Genomic DNA, 21,896 nt, shown 5'->3' on the forward strand with positions numbered 1-21,896 from the left:
GTTGGAAACAATGCCTAGAAAAGCAAGCATAACTCTAGGAGCTAGTTTCTGGTTGTGTCAGCAAGGCCAGGAGACACTCCCAGGCAAGCTATGCTGCAAAAAGATACGACAAAAGAAATATCCTGGCAACCTTCTTGGTGATGGCTGGCAGACATCCAGGGTCTTTGTGCATGAGTGGAGCTAAGGCAAATCCTCTAGTCCCATTTTGTTCTACTGAGAAATAGATTGGCTTGGTGCAGAGAGCCATGAGGGCTGGTGGGTGCAGATGCCAGCAGACATACTCCACAGATGCATCAGACAACCAGTTAACAGAACCAGTTAAGAGAAGACGTTAGTGAGTTATCACAGGTTAGCATAATTTTCTCAGAATTACATCCCAGGCACACAGTGCACCTTAAGAAGTGCCTTTGTTCACTGACCCAAGTGTCCATGGGTTTTCCTGCATCGCTGTACGCTGTATGCAACTATCTCTACACAGCGGCATATCTAGCCCTCAGCTTTTCTTTGCAGAGTTTTGCTGTTTCTGCCTGTGCCACAGGCTGGAAGCATCTGCCTCACCATGCAGAGAAAGCTTTCCTCACCCAACACAAAGCTCCTTATTTATGCGGGTTTTGATGTGCAAGGGGCAGCTGATACAGGGACAGGAGGATCAGCATGAGGCCTTCAGATTCCTCCAGACACCAGTCACCTCTGACCTGACCACGGGAGAACTATCCTCTTGTTGCTGCCAAGACTGACCCTGCCAATCCTGCCAAAAGCCCCAGCTGTCTGCTGCTCAGCTGCTGGAACAGCTTTCCCCTTTCAGCTCCTGAGATCTTGCCTGCACTGGGGAGCTGGAGCAAAGGTGTGACTTCAGACCAGGGTAACTAAACTTACAAATTTCTCATCAGAGCAGGACTTCAGAAAAAGTTAGTTGTTTTTATGGGGCTGCTGACAAATTTATAGGTGTAGGTGAAATTCTGGCTTGGTGGGCTGCAAGTGGGCACAGAATTTAACCCAAATGCTTAAAGCGTGCAAGGCACTGAAGATAAAAGCTAGTCGGTAATACACTGATTTTAATGTGATCTGTTGTCACTGCATGCAGAGAATATTACTCATTTTTCACGTGGAAATCAATGAAAACCTTCACTTTTATATCTCCCTGAACTGCACGGTGTGCAGACTGGTATTGCATACAGATAGAGAGAAATGAGGTCTGCCCAGGACACACAGGAGATTCATTCAGCCACTGTATAAGGCATGTCATAGCCAAGCACTTCTAGGTTAAAAGTTTACATAAACACAAGAGCTTTCTGGAAGATCCTTAGTGGAGAAGTTATTGATTAAGATAGCAGACAATATACTGATTGCATGTGCAGTACAGTGGCAAAGTGATTTTATACAGTACATGCGGGGACTCTGGCTTAAACTGAGGATGAGATATTTATTACTCGTACAGTTGTGCGATAAAATTATTGGCAAGTGGAAGCACAGATGGCTTTCCCTTAAGATCAGGCATCACATGCCACAGATTATCTGGGAAATTGTCATTTTAAAAATAACTCTAGAACAAATGCCAAGCTGAGAGGGATACTGGTGTCTAATAAACAGACACAAACAGCAGTGCCCAAAACCAAAATGCATTTGAATTACACTACGCAGAGAGAGAGAGTGTGTACAATTAGTACTTATTCTCTAGAAGTACAAATTAAAGCTTTTCATACTGTAATTCTTCTGTCTCTTTCTCATTAGAAAATTCAGATAGTGTTTTTGGGACATATTTAAGCTACTAGATTGAACAGTCACGTTAAATTCTTGGTTCCTAAAAAAATCATACTGGAAGAAAGTTAAGTGCAGCTCTTGGTAGGCAGTGCTTTCAGCTGGTTTGTAAGGCAGTGACATGCTTACACCTTGAAGGATCTGAGCCCGAGAGCAGCCATCTCTCCTGTTGTATTCTCCAGAAACTTCACGTGCTCCATGCCTTGGAAGGGCCAACTCCTGGAGCCTGCTGAAACAGGAGCAGCACAGCAGATTGCTCACTGCAGCCTCAGCTCTGTGCTCAGAACGATGACTATATAACGCAGGAGTAGTGGCTATCAGTCTGGGCAGCAAGCATGCTTTGGTCCTGTGAAGATAAGGGCTGCTCAGATGGGCTTATCACTCGGCTGCTCCCAGGGGTGAAGGCCACCATGTGTGAGTGAGGAGAGCCAGGGCTCTACCACTGCCCCCCCAGCCCCTGGAGCTGTCACCTGTCCCAGCCTATCCTCCTCTCATAGCTTATATGGGCACGGCAGAATGGCATCTCGTGACGCCGTGCTGCTAAAAACAGCCCCGGCTCCCTCCGGCGCCTTCAAACAATGTCCTCCAGTGAGCGAAGCCCAGAGTGCCTCTGATCGCACCGGAGCCTTGGATTTATTTCAAGGAAAATTCACACAGAAACTGAGCAGGGACGCCGTGATCCTGAGCATATGCCCCTGGAAAAGCTAGGGATGAGCACTTCTCTGGGCTACAAGTCCTTCTCCAAAGAGCAACAGACCATGGATAACCTGGAGAAGCAGCTGATCTGCCCCATCTGTTTGGAGATGTTCACCAAGCCGGTGGTCATCCTGCCCTGCCAGCATAACCTGTGCAGGAAATGTGCCAGTGATATTTTCCAGGTAGGTCCATTCCCATGGAAAGCTCTGAAGATTTGGGCAGCACTCAGTTGAATGAATGGAAAAGCCGAGTATCGCCCGGCTCAGTTGATTGCTTTTTGTAGATGTTGAGGCTGGGGGGGCTGCCCTGGTGCTCTTGAAGGAGCTGCATTATCTCTAGCACAGATCACTGCAGCACTGTGAGCCTCATCCAAATGGCTTCAGCAGTTTCTCCCAGTAGACCTTTAGATATTTGCTTTGAATGGTTTGACTCAGAGTTCCTTGGGCTGGTAGGGCAGAAGAGGGAAGAAAGATGTGCCCTAATTTCATCAGATTTTGGTCTGTCATGCGCCAAAAACGATGCCTTGTCAAAATACATTTTGGTAAAGCTGCACATGGCCTTACTCACCTCTTCTTGTGCTGCTTGGCAAGAACAGGCCTCGAACCCCTACCTGCCCACCAGGGGAGGCACAACCGTGGCTTCGGGAGGCCGGTTTCGCTGTCCTTCCTGCAGGCATGAAGTGGTCCTTGACCGCCACGGAGTGTACGGGCTGCAGAGGAACCTGCTGGTGGAGAACATCATTGATATATACAAGCAGGAGTCCACAAGGTAACAAGGGAACTTGTACTCTTCATGGGAGATCTGCCACAAAAGCAGACACCACTGGGGTTGCTGTGGTGTCCTTCTGGTCTTTCTGTTTGTCAGACAGGAGGTTTATTTGTTAATTTCTCTCTTAGAAATACAGAAAGGGGTTGTGTTGCTGTGCATGCCTGCTTGCTTGCTGTGCAGTGAAGTCAGCTCCGAAAGCAGTATCCAGATAGATGCTGGATTTCCCTGTTTCCACTTACAGAAGACAACTGTCATTTTCATTCCCTTGATCAGTACTTACCCGTAGTCAACAAAGGTATTCTCATAAATGAGGGAAAAGTAGCTAGATTCATGTTGTTTATTTTATAAGCTATTCAAACAAACATATTTCTCTTTAACCCGTGTGTTCACATGCTAAAGGAATTGGATTTCAAACCATATTAGAAAATCCTAAGGAATACACAAGGAGATAGCTGAATTGCACCCAGAAAATACCCTGGATCATAACATTACATTAAAACACAATAAAAAATTTCAACTTCTGTCAGCTAGGAACAGGAACACATGAAATCGAGTCTTATTTAGGATTCCGTAGAAGTGAAAGAACAGCTAGAAATATTATATATCAGAGCTATGGTTATGTATTAGAATCCCAGGGCAGAGGAACAGGTTAATCCTAAAAATTCTCCAAATGTTAAGTGCCTCTAATGGATACGTTAGGAATCCAGCAGTAGAACAACATCTCATCTGTCTTTCCCTATGCTGGATTGGGCACAGGCTACCACACTGGGGAACATAATAGGAAGAAGGTGAAGGCTGGTCCCAGGCCACTAAGCAAGCAGCTCTCACCCAGTGATGCAGGCTGTTGTCACCAGTATGCACTTGTAGGGCCAGGTTTGTAAGGCAGGGTATTTGTACACCTGAAGGAAGGTATAATCCTGGCCTCCTCCCACAAGCAGCTGGGCTTTGCAGGGATAGCAGAGGTGATATCACAGAGGTGAAGCAGGTAGACTCAAGCAGTGGACCCAGCTCCTTGGGTGGCTTAGGGCACTTCTACCTTCCTCCAGCACAGAGGTTGTTTTGGAGCACTGTTTGTTGTTTGGCTGTTTGAGTCCTCGCTGAACAGTTGTAGCTGCACATGGATTTGAGCTCCAAAACATTGGAGAGCATGAAGTTGGCTTAAAATTTTTCTTTATGCTGCCCTTAGCACTCCATGGCCAGGGAAGGTCATCTATGCTCATGTGTGTCATTGATATCCAAGTATTATTTGAGTCAGGAAAATATCTGAGGAAATGAATCAGCAGAGTGGTGGGTTTTGCACTCAACCAAATAAGCTGGACACTTATGGCCTCATGTCTTATATTTCTTTTTCCAACTCAAGGGTTGTATTAAACTTAAAAAAAAATATGAAAACTTCAGCTCAGTGTTCCTACGTATTTCATGGGCAAACAGAACCAATTTCAGTTAAATGGAAATATAAGGGATTTAGTAGATTTCTGAAAATTCTTCTAAAACGAAATCAGAGAATGACCACTAAGATCACCTGGTCCAACCATCAAACCATAACCACCATGACCACTAAACCATGTTACTTAATGACACATCTACACATTTCTTGAACACGTCCTGGGACAGTGACTCCACCGCCTCTCCAGGCAGCCTGTTCCAGTGCCTCATCACACTCTGAGAGGAATTTTGTCCTAATACCCAACCTGAACCTACCCTGGCATAACTGAAGGCCATTACCTCTTGTCTTATTGCTGTTACATGGAAAAAGAAGCTAACCCCCACCTTGCCACAACCTCCTTTCAAGCAATTGAAGAGAACAAAAATACAACATCATGAATAAGAGGGGAGAATAGGAAAAAATATAATCACGAATGATGTATTTGCATAGATACCTGTCTGGTGCCCCTGTTTGCTTAATCTTTTCAGGTGTTTATTTAACCTTCATGAATGTCCTCAGAATTAAAATAATTATCAGGGTTACATAGCAGCAACAATGCATAACAGCATTATCTAAACTATTTAGCACTTTGTAGGCTTCAGCTGCTTATCTCCCTCTGCCTAAAATTCCTCAGGCTCCCATTGGTTGTGTGAGCAAGATCTGCCACTGCTTTGCCCTGTGTTGTCCCAGTAAAACAAAAAAGTTAGAGGAAATTGGATCTTCTCTTCCTTTTGTATCAGTTCCTCAGTCTGATGGCTGGTTCTGGCAGAGGTACATAGGAAGAGGTGTCACCTTTGTTTCTGTCCAAGACAGCCCTTCAGACTGGCAGCTCCTGTAACTTCCAGAAAAGGAAATTCTTCCCCAAGATATTCCTGCTGGTATAATTCACCATAACAACTGTACATGCCAGAACAGTGCCAGTTCCCAGCTTTTGCATGAGTTGAGGAGAAGGGTTGAAATCCAAATAAGGAGCAAGCTTTGTCTCCTGCTTAGGCAAAAATAATTTATCTCAAAAAAAAATATATATTTTTTTGTCCTAATTTTAGTTTCTGTATGAATTAAAGCATTTTTCTTCCAAAAATAAAAGCTGAGGGAGGAGTTGTGCCATCAGATGGGGAGGCTCTACCAAAGCTCTCTCAGGAAGCCGCTCTTATTACAAAAAGTTACATCACTTTTTTGTCTTTTATCATACTGCACATCAGACTCCAGCCGATGACAGCATAACCTGTTGCCCGATTTAGTATCTATTAGCAAGACAAGGGGAAAAATGTTCAAGCAGGATGTGACTCCTGCAAAGCTTTAAAGGAAAGCAAAGTGCTGAACCCAACAGAAATAAAGTTAACTAAAATATTACTCCAGTGTTTGAAAGTCTATAGGCCACTGAATACCTGAACTTTCTGAGGAGCTTCAGGGGGCCTGTTGCTGCCAGGTAAGGGTAGCAACAGGAGGCTGCAGCTCCTCACAGTCTCTAATGAGCTCAGCCAGATATTCCTAAAGGGTGCTGGGGTCTCTGTGTCCGCTGGATCCACCTCCAGGGTTTGTAGTGTGCTCCTCCCTTGCACCTACAAGGGACAGTACTAGTTGAAGGCTGGCGCTGCTGTGCACAGGTGGAGCAGCAGTTGCAGCACAGCAGGGGCCAGGAGCCATGGAGAGAACAGAGTGTGTGGGCTCTGTAGCACTGGGGATCCACAGCAAGGCAGTGTGCCCAGCACCACCAGGAGCTGACACCTCAGAGGCCTCATCTCAAGCTCCCAACGGAGGCTGTGGCTGTCCAGTATGAGCTGTGGGAATACATGGGCTTTCAGGTAGGCTGGACCTGGGAGATGGACAGGTCTGTGCACGAGGGAGGGTCAGTCACAATGCAAGGATGCTGCAGGAGAAGCCCCACAGATTTCACAGCAAAAGAGATTAGTATAGAGATAACCCGGATCTTCTCCAAGCCCCCATGGGAAGAGCTCCTCCTCAACTTCACCAGTGCTTTGCTTGGGTAGGAATTCACAGTAGTGGTGCGTATGTATGTCACTCCAATCTTCAAGAAGCATGGGGAGCAGAATCCAGGGAGTTACAGTCTGATCAGCTTTACACCAACGTCTAGAAAGATGTTGGAGCAATCTCTCCTGGAATGCATTTTCAGAATCTAAAAGATAAGAAGGTGATCAGAAGTAGTCAGTGTGGATTTGCAAAGTGCAATTCAAAGTGCCTGATCAACCCAGCATCCGTTTGCAAAGAGATGACAAACTCAGTGAACAAGAGAACAGTGGGTGTGGTTTATTTAGATTTTCAACACTGTCTCTCATAATGTCCTTATTGACAAATTGATGAAATAATGTCTAGAGTGGACAGCGGACAGTGAGGTGGACTGAAAACTGGCTGAATTGCCAAACCAGCAGGTTATGAGGAGCAGCACAAAGTCAGGTGGAGACCAGTTGTAGCTAGAGGTTGATACTGGCGCCAGTGCAGTTTAATACTGTCATTAATGACCTGGACAATTGGGCAGGAGATTACCACTAGCAAATCTGCAGGTGATACAGAACTGTGAGGAGTGGCTGGCACACTAAGTGGCTGCTCTTCCTATCAGAAGGATAAATGGTTAGAGACATGGGACAGCAGGAGTTTCATTTAGTTCAACAAAGGGAAGTGCCCAGGATGCTAGGAGATGTATGCAATGGGAGTGGAATTGTTTTAAGTCTGTGCCATTTAGGCCTGACTTGGTGAATAGGTTAATAAATACAATAGCATTTTTTATCCAAGATAGGCAGCTTCGCTGTCAAGCTCAGCTGAATTTACTTTTAAGTGAGAAAGGAATGCGAATATGAGGTCATAAATGTCACTCTGGATGTAAATCTGCATAAATCCACTTCTACATATCAATTTATTAATGTCAGTTTTGCTGAGGTCTTACTATATCTTTAATTAGAATGCACTCCTTTGTGACCCCAGTAGCTTTCAAATTCTTCACCAAATTATAGAATCACAGAATGATAGAGATTGGAGGGCACCTCTGGCTCCATCTGGCCTAACCACTGCTAAAGCAGGGACACCCAGAGCAGATTACCCAGGCCCACATCCAGGGTATCACTGCACAGAGCCTGTCTCCATCCTCTTTGCATCCTCCCTTCAGGTATCTGTAGATATTGATGAGATCCTTATCTCCAGCCTGAGCAATCCCAGATGTCTCAGCCTCTCCTTACAAGAAAGGTGCTCCAGTCCCTTCCTCATCTTCACGGCCCTTTGTTGGACTCTCTCTTGTAGTGTGTAGCCCGGAACTGGACACTGCTCCAAGTGTGGCCTCTCCAGTGCTGAGAAGCCTCCTCTCCATAGAAAAAGCACAACACCTGCCCATTAAGGTTCAAATCCAGTTTTAATGGGAAAGAATAAGTCTGTGTTACTCAAACACAGACTTAGCATCTCAAAGAGCAGAGCCAGAGAACAAGAACATAAAGCTATTAGGCTGTTACAGCTACCTGCTAATTGTGGTCACAACCACATCTATGATGAATCTATTCTTCAAGAAAAGCTATGTGTCATTTTCCTACTGTCTACTTTTTAATCTTCCATTTCATAAGCAACCGCTGTTTTACACTTAGGAGCTGCATTTCAGCTGTTGCTACACTGACATATACTATACATAGCAGATCTCCTCTGAAAACATCCCTCCTTTTGCAAAGCCTCAGAAGCAGGCTGTAAATGTGTTTACTTCTAGGCTTCTGTCACTGCCTTCAGGGCCTGGTGGGTTCAGAGAGTTCTGCCAGGTTTCTTCCAGCTCCTCGCGGTACCTTTGAAGGCTGGCTACTTCTGGCCAGACTTGCTTGACACCATTGCCCTGTGCTATGTGTCTGTCTTTCGTGCAACTGGTAGGACTCCAGTGTCAAATAACATTCTAGTCATTTCTGGCCTTGTAAACATTTTCAGGAAGAACAGCTATTTCAGGCTTAATTAATCGCACTGATATTGTCTTTTATTACTCTAACATGTGGGCCCTCTCACTGGTGCACAGCAACCTGGATATTTTATGGGGTTTTTGCAGTCATTTGCAAACAACCTGAAGCATACTTTACAGCAGAGATACACCTTTTTTGACTAGGGTTGAAATGGTGCTTGATTTGACACACTAAGGGCCTTATGTAAACGTGCTGAAAATCTGTCCCAAATAATGCAAATTTCTTTTGGAAAATTCCTTCTCATTTTATTTTTGTAAATTGTATTATACTGAAGATCACAGGTTCTTCCTAGAAATCCTTTCAATCCCAGTGCCCTCTTGAAATTAAAAAAAAAGGTATGAGACACTTTCTTTATTGCTTGATTTTTTTTTACACTCATTTAATTGATCACATTCCATTCAATTTTTTCTTAAGAAGAGAAAACCTGTACTTTGTTATTAAAAAATAAGTTCCATGTCCTCTCTACCAAGTTGTATGAAAAACTCTAATGTATCATAATCTAAATAATTTCAGTAGAATGAATGACAGGTTGCCTCCTTGCAAAAATGGTCTAAAAAACACGGGAAAAAGCTTCAATTTAGAATGCCATTAAATTCTGTAGTTTCTGGAAGTATTTCTGACCACGGATGATGACATATTTCTATGTTGTCATTGCTCCACTTGCTACAGGTGAGTCATAGTTCTCCATCCAGGCATTAGGTTATAATGAATAATACTGGAAAGATTTCTGCCACAGTAGAAGCTGCAACCTTTGGAGGTTTGAACCCCCAGGCACACTCCCTCCATCATTCTGCTACTCCCATCCAGTACCACACTGCCACACACTTACGTGCACAGGCTTAGAAAAGCATCAGCCTGCCCATACAGACTGGGACAGAGCTTTCTCTTACACTGGGCATGTCAGTTAAGTAGCTTATTAAAGGAAGTTACAACTAAGTTGGTTCCTGTAATGGCAGGGATTGACTAGTTGTACATGGCTGCATCATTTTGGTGAAGAGAAGATTGGAACTGAGGCAGTGAGTCTAGTGATGGCTCTTGGCTTAGCATAGGTGGGGGCACACACTCTTTGCTTAACCCACAACCATGGTGGCTGGTACAATCAAAATAGCTACTGCTAAAAAGCTCAACAGTATACAGGATATAGAGTCACAGAGCCTTCTGAGCTGGAAAAGACCTTGGGGATCACCAAGTCCAAACAGCTAGACGCATCCTGCGCAGCTAAAATTAGTTTGTGTGAGACCTTATTTTGATTGCTGGCATGGTGTAAAGGCTGCAGGGACTCCGTCCCATTTGATATTGGCAGACCTGATGTGGACTTCAGAAGGATTGTTAGCATAAATCATAGATGGTACACAAAGGCCCATTGACACCTATTTCAATTTAGCTCCCCACATAGCAGCTTCACTGATTCAAGGCCAAGTACCCAATATTTTGCATGATGAATCCTAAAGGAATTACGTATGTTTACTATTTCAGGCAAATGATGGGCAACATACTGACTAAAGTACATAGGTAGTCTAAGACTAATCTTTGTGAGGTTATTTACTTCTTTAAATATGAGTGAGAACTCAGTCACACTCCCATTTCAGATCGCAATATGAAGTCACATTACTATATTCTTCTCACATCCTATCATGTCAGCATCTTAAATGGTACCTCTGTCTATTTAGTCATCCTTTGTGACAGGTTTAAATATACCACAAGTATTCAGCTCAGCCTCAGACTGCTGTGTGATTGTACCCTACGTCATGTTGATACCCTCAGTATTATCATCAGAAACTTATGAAACCAAGTTAGGTTTTAAACTTACTCTCTTTTGCAGGCCTGAAAAAAAGTGTGACCTGCCAATGTGTGAAGAGCATGAAGATGAGAGAATCAATATCTATTGTTTGAACTGTGAAATACCCACCTGCTCCTTGTGCAAAGTCTTTGGTGCCCACAAAGACTGTCAGGTTGCTCCTCTCACAAATGTTTACCAGCAACAGAAGGTAAATATCTTTTTGTTTCTTACTATCTCCAGCAACTGAAGGGATTAACAGGAAGGTATTCCCATGAGCTTCCTGTAAGTTTCCAAAGTGGCCTGAGGGTGCCTTTTTCATTCGTGTTTGAGAGTAAGGGGCTCACACAAATCTGTTGAAACTATTTAAGATTATGGAGAAGTAAATCTATGAGAAATCACACAGACGACTCATTTTTTCTTAGTACAGTGACTACACATTTTACACCAAGATTTAACATGAAACTGAGGATCTCCCTTTGGGGGTTCCTAATCTCTTTTTGTCACTGCTCTTAGAACAGTAAGTATGATTGCCAGCACAGGATGGAAAGAGAACAGACCATTACAAATCAAACTGCTATCTATCATGCACTTTTGCCTTTAAGCATCTGTTATAAAAAAGAAAAAAATAAGTGAAAAACCTCTGTCTGCAACTGAATGCAGGAATATTCAATAGTTGGTAGCACAGGAAGTACCGAACATCCTCTGCCCCTGCTGTCACCAGTAAAAGACTTGTTTATTTTTAATACAGTATTAATTTAAAACCTGACTCACTGGGTTATCCTCATGAGATAAACAGCTCATTTTTCTGGAGGGCCCTGGTGGGCCAAGCAATCAGACAGGCCAAGTTTGCAGTCCCAGCCTCCAACTTTGTCGCATGATACTTGTGTGTGAAAACTACAAATGAGAAGTTGCTTTAGAAAAGTAGTTACAAGAATTGTTTTTGATCAAAAAAGGAGAGAGAAGGGAAGAATTTTCTTGGATAGAATCCATGCCCTCTTTCCATAGAAATTTGCAAGCAGTGGTTTCTTTCCCACTGTGCCTGTGGAATGTGGCTCTCATGCTCAAGGCTGAATGTGTAATCCAGAGGCTGAGGGACATATGCTTCAAAGGACCCTTTACAAAGCCGCAGAGGCCACAGACATTGTTGTCTTTGCGGCTAGATTACTACATCAGTATGCCAAGGGCTCCTTGTCCTCCTCTGAACTCTCAGTAAGTTCTCTAGAGAGTAGCTTCCTCCTCTAAAGACATCTCAGAATCATCCCCATCTCCACACTTAGGTAATTTCCTTCTGTCACTTGTGGCAGGTACTTTCCTTCTTCCTCCACACAGAAGTCTCTGCCTCACCATTTCCAGCTCCTTCCTCCCTCCACATTTTTCCTTTCCATCACACCGCAGAGCCCTCCACCTTCCCACTGGTCTGGTCTCCGTGAGAGGGTTCCACTGTATGCCTTGTGCCATCTGTCTCCCTTTTCTCCCCCTTTTCTCCCTTACTTTCTGAGCACAGCTGCCAGCTCCACTGCCCTCATGGCAGAACCTCCATGGTACCCGTGGTCCCTACAGGTCTATGGACCGCCTTTTCTCCAGGCCTGAGACCTACAGTCCTTAGGGAAATACCACAGTGGTGTGGCTGGATCCAGAAAATCAAATAAAACAAAAAAGAAAGAAATTTTTCTCTGTCAACAAGCCCAAATGGAATGTTTGAGAGTTCTTGAAGCATAGTGCTGTAGATAAAAGCATCTAGAAGAACCTCCTAGAAGAAAGTGCTTCCTCCTCTCCAAATCACAGCTTCTCCACTTTCAAAATGTCAGTGTTTTGATTGGTGTAGGAGAGGAAACAAACATCAGAATGCTTTTCCACGGTTCTGGTGAAAAGTGCAGCTAACACCTTAGTATGGCTCATTCATCCCCTGCTCCCTATCTTACATGGGCCACTCCAAAATGGGATGGTGGATGGCTGGCTTCCAGAGCCCCCAGACTGTCTAACACCCTCTTTCCTGCTCTCTTCTCACTACCAAGTCCGAGCTGAGTGACGGCATTGCAGTCTTGGTGGGCAGCAATGACAGAGTGCAAGGGATAGTCACGCAGCTGGAGGAGACCTGCAAGACAGTTGAGGTAAGTATCATTCCTTCTCATGCAGTTATGTTAGCATGGATTTGCAGCTTTTAAACTGGTGGTAATGATCACTCTACTTTTACTCACTTTACCCAGATGGGTTCCCATATCATTTTGAAAAACCTATGGCTTTATGTAGTACCACTTGTAGTGCCTCATCTAAAGGATGTGTCTTGCTCAGCAGCCTGCCCCTGGCACTGACCCTGTGACTGAAGACAAAGAGTAAAAGTAATCCACATCAGCATGTCTTGCTCAGCATTCTTAGTTGCATGGATTACAGTCCAAGTAAAAAACGCATCCAAAAAACACTATGAGCTCTCAGTTCAGATGCTAAAGCTGTAGAAGAACAATATTAGTCTAAGACTTCACTGATTCTGAGAAGAACCTCATTCTCAGACACATGGGTAGCCACAGCATAGCTCCCAGCTATGGTTTAGTGAACTCTCTATTTGGCTATTTTGTTTCTAGTGTAGTAGTTTTTTAATGTATGTGTGCAGTCCTTTAAGGAATCTTGTGTTGCTCATGGATGGAATGAGCTTGGGGTCTTACTGTGAATTTGTATTTTCTGGTAAAGGTCTTCCTCTGACAGAGCTGGACTTAGTTTTGTGTCACTCAGTAACAAAAGTGGCCTTAATTTCTTCCAAGATGTCTGTACCAACGAAGCAAATGTAAATTTCAGTTCTGACCAATTTGAGCATCACAGAGTAATAGGCTGAAAGCAGCTCATATGAATTGATTTAATGATCAGAGTTTGTGAAGCGTCTGGTGAAAGAGTTGTATCCCTTTCAGTCCAATTAGAATTCTATTGACACATCAGAGCTGGAGCAGAAATGGAAACTACAGTGAAATAGAAGTTAATCCAAGATGTATAGATTCTAAATGATAAGAAAAATTGATCCTATAATCTATGTACACAATTGCCGTAGGCTCCTGTTTCCTCAGAGCACGAAAAGAAGAGGAAGTGTCCAAGCTTAGTTCAAAGAACATAAAACCATTAGCCCAAATAAATGAGAGAGTGTTAGCAGCGGAGTCAGAACTTTGTAGTCAGGAAGCTTTCACACTGTAAGGATGAAATTGGCTGCTATCAGGACTTTGCAGACAGAAACAAGCCTTTCAAGTGGGTTAACTGCAGAAATTTGAATGATTCAAAAGCAAGAGCTTATACTCGTTTCAGTTGAACTAGCTGATACAGAAACAAAACTTCAATCATCATCTGAAGTATGGAGAAAACACTGTGCTAAAAATATTTTAAAAAATACAACAGTTTTGAAACTAGATTCTTCAGAATTATCCACTCAGCTTAAAGCCTAACCTTTAAACTCGAAGCCCAAAGCAAGTGCAGCCATTTTACCTTCAGATTTTCTAAAAGGCTTTTCACCTTTAAAGTCAGAGATGGAAGAAAATAGATCTTAGAGCTTACCTTGGCACTTCCATGTTATATTTCAAGCAAATCACATTTCCTACCACGCAACAGCTTTGTCTGAATTGACATCAGTTTGTCCTTGAAGTTGAAAAGCTACAGCTGGAGCTGAGAAATGCGCACACATTGAAGTAGCACTCATAATCCAGGATTGTCTCTTCCTTTACTTAAAGCTTTGCAGAGAACAATGTCTGCTCCAGCAGAAAATACATGATCATTTTTCTTTCAGCTGGAAAAAGCAATAGCCTACTGTTCTGTTTAGCTATTACTCCTATCCAAACCTAAAAAAAAAAAAAAAGCAAAACAATTTTTTAAAAAGTATCTGGTTAATAATTGTGTAGCTTTTAATTGATGGAAAAGTAGACCAAGTTCACATATTATACTGAAGAAAAAAAAAAAGCATAAGAAAAATAGTGTAAAATGACAACAAAGAATTAAATAGTGCTTAGCTCTGTAAAAAATAAGAGTCAGATAAAAAAGGAAAAATTACATTGTTTCTTTTCAATGTTAATAGCAGTGACAAGTCAATACAGATAGTTCAGAACAAGCAGTGTTGTGCTCGTGCTCCCAGAACTCTGCACTGTTTGTGCTCGGTGACAAGGACTCCTTCCTTTCTCCTGTAGCTGTGCTTTAAAAAGCAAAAAGGCTAAGATTTTTTTAGAATGGGAAGTCATGTCTTTATTAACCTTTTTGGTTACTCAGAATCTGATTAGGATAATTCCGTCAAACAGAAACTTAATATGGAGATATTTTATACAGAAAGAGAAAAGCAGAAATATTTCAGCATTTGCTGTTAGCTTTGCATTCTAACATACAAGGTTCACAACTCTGTAATGTTTGCTGGCAGAAAATAATACGTATTAAAGCTTAGAAATAGGGAAGGACTTCTCAGAGCACTCTCTCTTCTTCCCCAGGCACTTGTCCTGTATCAAATGTCAAAGACAGTACACACCTGTCCTTAAATTAAGGTTGTTTTACAAGTGATCTGAGTGACATTTCAGGGGAGGTCATTGTAGACTGAAACAGAGTCTGGAGCAAGAGGAAATGCAGGAAATAGTGGGAGAAAGAGAGAAAAGTAGTGAAAGAGGAGAGGAGGTCTGAACAATAGAACAACACCCGGCTTCCTTATCCCCACTCTACAATTCATCAGTCAGAGAAATTTCTTGGATGTGCCAAGGACTTCCACAAGGGCAGGACTTGGGCAGGACAACCGCATGAGTTTTAACTGTTTAGCCAAGTCTTCCTCATGGAATCAGAAGTGGATATTAGGGGCAATGCAACAACATCTGTATTTGTTCCTTACCCTGCAGCGTAGACTGTGGTGTTTGACCTCCCGTCCATCTTCAGAAGGCCTTCTCCTTTGAACAATACAGAGCAGATTGTTGCCAGCTCTTAGGAAAGAGTTCTGGTTGAAAGTTAAGAAAAAAGCGGGGCTCTCTGTGGCCAAGTGCTGCAAATAATCAGTCTTACCAACTCCAAAAGTACTGCGGGGATGTTAATAACCCTGTGCTGCCAGGATCTCAGCTTTATGCCTCCAGGGATGAAGATGAGGAATTGATTCAGCCTCAGTTCCTAGGAAAGAGATTAAAGTAACCACCCCCATCCACAACCAGGTATAACCACAATAAGGACATGCCCGTCTGTGTGCCCTGGGGCTCAGAGATGAATCAAGTAGTTGGTAGACCTCAGACATTACAGATAACCTGTCCCTGCTTTCCTCCACATAAATCCTCCCGTGCAAGTGCAGTGTGTTCTTGTTAGAGAGCGCCCAGTGAAGCAGTCATCAAACCCTTTCTAACTGAAATGTAGTGTGTTGTCTGAGTAGAAGGACAGGAAAAGTGTCTCAGAAAATGATGTGAAAATCAATGCCTGAAGGTAGGGTTGGAACCTGATTCCTCCTCCTTGTCTTTGTGCTTTTGTCACACAGCATTTTTCGCACTACCTCTCCCTCATTCAGCGCACAGTAAATGGGATATAATGGACACCTGCTGTCAAAACAGTGTCTGAAAGGGCTGATGTAAAAATCAGGCCTAAGCAAGAAAGTTCCAGGTAGAAAAAGAAAATTTTCCAGAACTGCTTTGAGATGGATGATATTTCCTTTAAAAAAAAAAAAGCATTCTGTTCGTGCAAATGAACACAGCTGCTACTATGGTGATTTTTTTTACTTTTCCTGCAGGCTTTGAAGTATCACTACAGACATCATAAATACCTTTCACAGTTCTTTAGCAGGCTGACAAGTTATACAATAACCTGTTTGGGGGCTTTCAGTGGTTTGAAATCCAGAGTTTGAGAACAGTTTTATAACTTTTGTTCCAATAGCTTGAACTTTGAAAATTATGAAAGTCTCTGGGGTCATTCAGAATCCTTTGCACTGCTCAAAAAGAGGAATTTCTTTGATGGAAATGCTTCCAAGTAACTGTAAAAATAGAAACTCTTTTAAGAACATAACATGTTTAACATAAACCAAATGATTCACAGGAATGCAGCAGACGACAGAAGGAGCAGCTGTGTGAAAAATTTGATTATCTCTATTCTGTACTGGAAGAAAGAAAAAATGAGATGACACAAATAATCACTAGAACCCAAGAGGAGAAACTGGAACATGTCCGCTCCCTGATGAAGAAGTATGCTGATCATTTGGAAGCTGTGTCTAAGCTGGTGGAGTCAGGAATCCAGTTCATGGAAGAACCAGAAATGGCTGTGTTTTTGCAGGTACAGAGTCTATAAGCAGAGGCAGAAGAAGAATGATGCTTACTGAAATACTATGTAAGCATTTCTGAATTTTAGGCACATCCAGAATTTGGTCAACTTTGAATGAAATCTCATACAAACTCACTTTAAAACTTACATCAGTGTAGACTAGGCCTCTCACAAATAGCATACAAATCAAGGGCGAGTATTTGCCATTTGCCCCAAAGTATACTATCCTATATAGTGTAAAGGCTTTGTGTTCCCAGGGGAATTTTATATTTTTCTATATGTTTTTATTTTCTCACCCCTCAAATACCAAGAGAGATTTCTGTGATTTAGAGATTTCAGTTGCACAGAAACAGTGATGAGCTTTCCAGGATTACATGTAGATACCCTAAGTCCAGTTTTTATGCCTTTACTTCAAAACTTCTAGATGTTTATAATACGACTTCAGAACAGACGAATAGGAAACCATTGGTAGCCTGTTCCCTGGATTCATTGGTGTAGAATTTCTGTTGTGCAGTGTTACAGTTCCTCTGTATTAAAGGCTGAAAAATTCTTTTCCAAAAGGAAAGCAAGAACAAAAAACTTATTTTAACAAATAATTGCTGTTGAAGAGCAGAGTATTCTTTCAAGGCAAATAAAGTTCTCAAATGCACACACCAAAAAAAAAAAAAGAGCAAAAATTTTCCTATTTCATTTTTGTAAATATTTTGTGTATTTGTTGTCAGATTTTAATTAAAGTCTTCAATGAAGTGAGGAGATTACTCAAGTTTCAAGTCTCATCTCATTCACAGACTTCATGACTAATTTTTGAGATCCATATTAATGCGTTCAGAAGCAGCTAGTGTAAAAATTAGATCTCATTGTATATCTCAAAAAATTGAACTGTTTAATAAGTCAGTTGTTTCCTTTTTATTTCCACAGAATGCAAAAACACTGCTCCAGAAGTAAGTATTCAAACTTGAGACACTTGATTTTTTATAATAAATTACAGATTGCAAATTTATCTGCAAATCCAAATGCAAATAACCAATCCCTCTGTTTTAGAATTACTGAAGCATCTAAAGGATTTCAGGTGGAAAAAATAGAAGATGGGTATGAAAATATGAACCAATTCACAGTGAACCTCAGTAGAGAAGAAAAGATAATAAGAGAAATTGATTTTGACAGAGGTATGTCATTTATTTCACCTAAATCGTTTTCTTAAATTGCAGTTGTATGTAATCTACGTGATGATACAGATTAAGAAAACTTGAATCAGATATTTCTTTCCATCCCAAGGTGAAACTGGACCATTTTGTATCCATTGTAATAAAAAAATAAAGCCTCATGGTTAAAAATCACATAATCTGTTTGCACCATGAATTTTATTTTTTATGTAGCCTCAAGACTTCTCTAAGAGCATGATCTTTACTGAATCCTCATGTGAAGGAATAAAAAAATTAAGCACTTTTCTCAGTCTATAAAGTACTTTTTCCCACCCAAAGGATGCCATTATTTTATGGCTTATCTTCTATCAAAAGTCATTAAAGAAATAGAATGTTTACTACTAAAAGAAATTAGAAAAGATGTACCTTTGTAATTTGTAATAATAGAGAAATGTGATTGAAATTCAGGATTGCAGTTATAGAAGGAAGCAAAGATTGTCATAATATTTCATAGATTTAACATGTTGCATGATTTGTTGTGACATCATGACTAAACATACATCATATGTCTATGAGCCAGTGCAAAGTTGCAATTCTGCATTTATCGGGGTAGCCTGAAATCTATGCTCACCTATGCTTTAACTTACAGAGTAAGCCACAAGAAATTAATGGACACAAATGCTTCAAAAAAGCACACCTCTCCTATTAAAAGGCCTCATCTCTTCTACTAATTATCATCTGGTTAGCTCTAATTTTGTGGTTAGTGCTGGGTTCTGTTAATACATTTACATTTACCTCTGCTAGCCCAGTTAAATCCTGTGCAGATTCCTGAGACTCACTGAAGTGGCACCCATCGCTTGCTCCCACGCCACAACTTACACTGACTTCAGTGTGTGTGGCTGGTCCCAATAAGAGCACCTGTATGGGATGGGATGAGATCCATGAACTAACTTTACTTGGCACAGGAGACATAGCATAGCGGGACAGCAGCCATGGCACCAGTGAGCAGCACAGCAGGTGTCATCTCACAGAGCCATGAACCTCCAGGGATTTATGCTGTGAGGGACAACCCCTGAGAACAACCTCATGCCCTGTTTGTCACTGTGATCAGCCACAGCTGCTATGTCCCTGCCATCCATGCGTGTCTGCCAAGATCATGACCTCGTGCTCTCTGCCATGTGATAGAGAATGTGACACCCACCTCTTGGGGACAAGGCATTAGTAAGGGCCTTGGGAATCAGGACTTCAGTCCTGCTGCAGTCAATCAGGTCATCTGCATGCAAAGGATGTGGAAGGAGAGATTCAGGAGTGTTTATTTGCAGTTGTATTTCTGCAGTACAAGAGTGTTATTTGATGCAGATCTACATTCCTTCTACAGGTTCAGGCAGAACTACAAGCTGTGCAAAATGCATAGCCAGTTTGTGGGCTAATGCATCTATCTCAGATTATTTATACTCTGAAGTACCGGGATGTTTCTGAGCAGCACCCTATGTTTGTGAGGATGAATAACATGATTATGCAAAACCAAACACATTGTTAGAGAACTGCCTCTGGAAAGGAGCCCAACCACAAACGCTGACAGTAGGCTGTGTCGTAGAATGTAAAATCATGATTTGACAAAGTTCAACAGCCTGGTCTTAGGGAAGTTGGTACCCTAAACCTCCACAGTTTACAAAGCAATGGGTTGCTCCGGGTTTAAGACTTCAAAACGTGTGTGGAGTGTGCTTCCAGCTGCAAGGCTCTGCAGCAGTGCCCCATACGGGCTCCTCACTTCTGCCAGGGAGGTGGATGAGCAGCAGCTTTGCTGTGCAGCTGTAGATAGCTTTATCATTACACAGGGTAGCCATCGTCAAGACACTGAAGGCCAAATTGGATGGGGCCCTGGGCATTCTGAACTAGTTGGTTGGCAGCCCTGTCCATGGCGAGGGAATTGGAACTGAATGGTTTTTAAGGCCCTTTCTAAGCCAAGTCATTCTATGGTTCCTCGATTGCATATCTTCATGTGTTGCTCAGCCTTCTCCTTCTACATTTGTCTCATTAGAGGAAGAGGCAGAAGAGGAAGAGGAGGAGACAGTAGAAGGGGAAGATCTGGATGAAGTCCACACAGAGTCATCAGGAGAGGAGGGGGAGGAAGAAGAGCAGCTGGAAGAGGAAGGAGCTGAGAGAGCAGCACAGCCACCTCAGCAGGACCCTGAACCGCAGAGCGCAGCGGGTGAGCCCCCAGCAGAGCCTGTCCCAGTGCCACTGCCTGCTACCCCGGCTGGCCAGGTAACTGCCCCCATGGCCCTGCTGCCCTGCCAGCTCTGCTGAGCGGCCTAGCAGAGCCAGAACCCCGCTCCTGCAGCACCAGGGAGTCCTCCCTGCACTGAAGAGCAAGGCTGCTTATTGCCCTTCACACATACACGCAGCTGTACCCTGTCCTCTCAGCCTGCATGTATATCATGTGATGGGCAAAAAATTACCTTGCTATATAAACCAGAATATATGTGGGTTACATAATATATAAATAAAAGAGATTCAATTTGGGAGTTAAACGCATTATAATGGATGTTCTGCTTGCTGCCTCCTGTGTTTTAACTCAGACTAACTGTTATAAATGAAACAGTTGATAAAATATTTATGCTAAGAGAATTTGGCATTCCCTGTGGATTCAGTGAGCTTTCCACCATTGGCTTTCAAATCATGCTTCTAATCCCTTTACTGGGAATGACGTTTACCTTCTTTTCTGCTCTGGTTGTCCTCAGGCTATCATCTAGGAGGATGCAGGAGTATCATAGACCAAACCAAAGAGGAAGCTGCCTTTAACCTAGCAGAGATACAGCCTGGCAACAAACAGATTCAGGGTGTAAATAATTCAGGCCAACGCTTTTCCTTAAGGAATGCTATTAGAATGAGACCATAATTGCTGCATATTCTAAAAGGCTACTTAAAAATATTTATATTTTGTATGCCACGTTATCTGCCCACAGATACAATTAGTTTAGCAAGTTCTGCTCGTATGCAGTTTTTCCGGTGAAGCTGCTGAGTGGTTAAAGGCTGCTTTGATGATATTTGAAGAGGTCAATGTGAAAACAAGAGAGTGATGAATTGTTGACTATAGCAAGCTTCCCACAAAAAAAACAGAGGGGGAAAAAAAATTGCTGTAGATTCATTCTTACTTTGATTTAAAAGCACACATGAATTTGCACCAGTTATGTGAAGGTGCTCTTAAATCAGGTTTTATTGATTTAACTGCAGTTTGTCTTCTGAGGATTTGTGCTGATATCATTAAACTTGTGTGGCATAACTGATATGCAAACAAGAAGTAGGTGTAAGCAAGTCTGCCCACTAATATCAAATCCCTCACTTCTAAGGCTAAAATGGAAAAGGTATGGCATGCTGCTGTAGCAATTGTAAATTCCATTATGACTTGGTCAGACATGGAGTCTGACATGGCATGTGGCACTGCAGTGCGCGGGATATGTGTATCTCAGCTTTTGCCTTCTGGTGTGAGAAAGGCACAGCAGAAGAGCAGTAGTTATAGCACTCTCAGTGAGCCCTGAGAGCTTGGTGCAAGCAGAACAGTGCAGCTCCTCTAGCTGCTCCTCTTCCCAGCACAGTACAAATGAGGTTGGCTATTGTATTGACATGATAGCAGTGGGAAAGTATTTCTCTCCAGTGTCTTTATATCCTCTTTATCTGACTGTTTGCTGCCAAATGCTTTGCTCCATCCAAAACCCAGCACCTACACCTGCTCTTTGTGGCTGGTGCCAGCCAATGGGGCTCTTAGACAGGATATCTTATGTTTTCAGAATCGGATTGGGTTTTTATCTGTGTATGGGATGAAATGTAGTAATTAATTAAGAACCTGTAATTTGCCAGGCAGCTGTATCCCTGTACTGGACAGTCACTGGACAGTGTATTTGAGATATGGTGCCTTCTCCTCTTGTGCCCATTGTTGTCGCCACATGCCTCAGTTCACTTCCAGAAATTTATTCCTGGCATAGAAATGGATTTAAAATGAGGCTCAAGCATAGATTAGGGAACCACTTTGCCCTTCCAAGCTGATTTAGCCCTTCTATTTTAGCTTTTGGTAACTTACATTCTTTGCCATATCTGTGTTATTCAAACTCTGGTTGCTTTTGCTTCATTTGATTGCAATTCTTCGAGACCCT

The 21,896-nt window shown here is 42.5% G+C and overlaps 1 protein-coding gene across 4 annotated transcripts in view; it reads left to right on the forward strand.

Moving 5' to 3' along the window:
* The first annotated feature begins 2,312 nt into the window (after window positions 1-2,312).
* The window catches only part of TRIM55 (tripartite motif containing 55), a 36,142-nt gene continuing 16,558 nt past the window's right edge, over window positions 2,313-21,896 (forward strand). For 3 of the 4 annotated variants that reach the window (XM_052704036.1, XM_052704038.1, XM_052704037.1), the window contains exons 1-8: window positions 2,314-2,636; window positions 3,050-3,222; window positions 10,412-10,577; window positions 12,385-12,480; window positions 16,379-16,612; window positions 17,519-17,541; window positions 17,642-17,766; window positions 19,784-20,010. In XM_052704036.1, coding sequence (XP_052559996.1) covers window positions 2,448-2,636; window positions 3,050-3,222; window positions 10,412-10,577; window positions 12,385-12,480; window positions 16,379-16,612; window positions 17,519-17,541; window positions 17,642-17,766; window positions 19,784-20,010 — 1,233 coding nt within the window. In that variant the 5' untranslated portion in view covers window positions 2,314-2,447. Of the gene's footprint in view, window positions 2,637-3,049; window positions 3,223-10,411; window positions 10,578-12,384; window positions 12,481-16,378; window positions 16,613-17,518; window positions 17,542-17,641; window positions 17,767-19,783; window positions 20,011-21,896 lie in introns of all 4 variants that reach the window. The other variant, XM_052704035.1, reaches the window with a different exon arrangement.

The sequence above is a fragment of the Tympanuchus pallidicinctus genome, unplaced genomic scaffold (assembly GCF_026119805.1).
Source record: "Tympanuchus pallidicinctus isolate F22 unplaced genomic scaffold, pur_lepc_1.0 scaffold5, whole genome shotgun sequence".
NCBI lineage: Eukaryota > Metazoa > Chordata > Aves > Galliformes > Phasianidae > Tympanuchus > Tympanuchus pallidicinctus.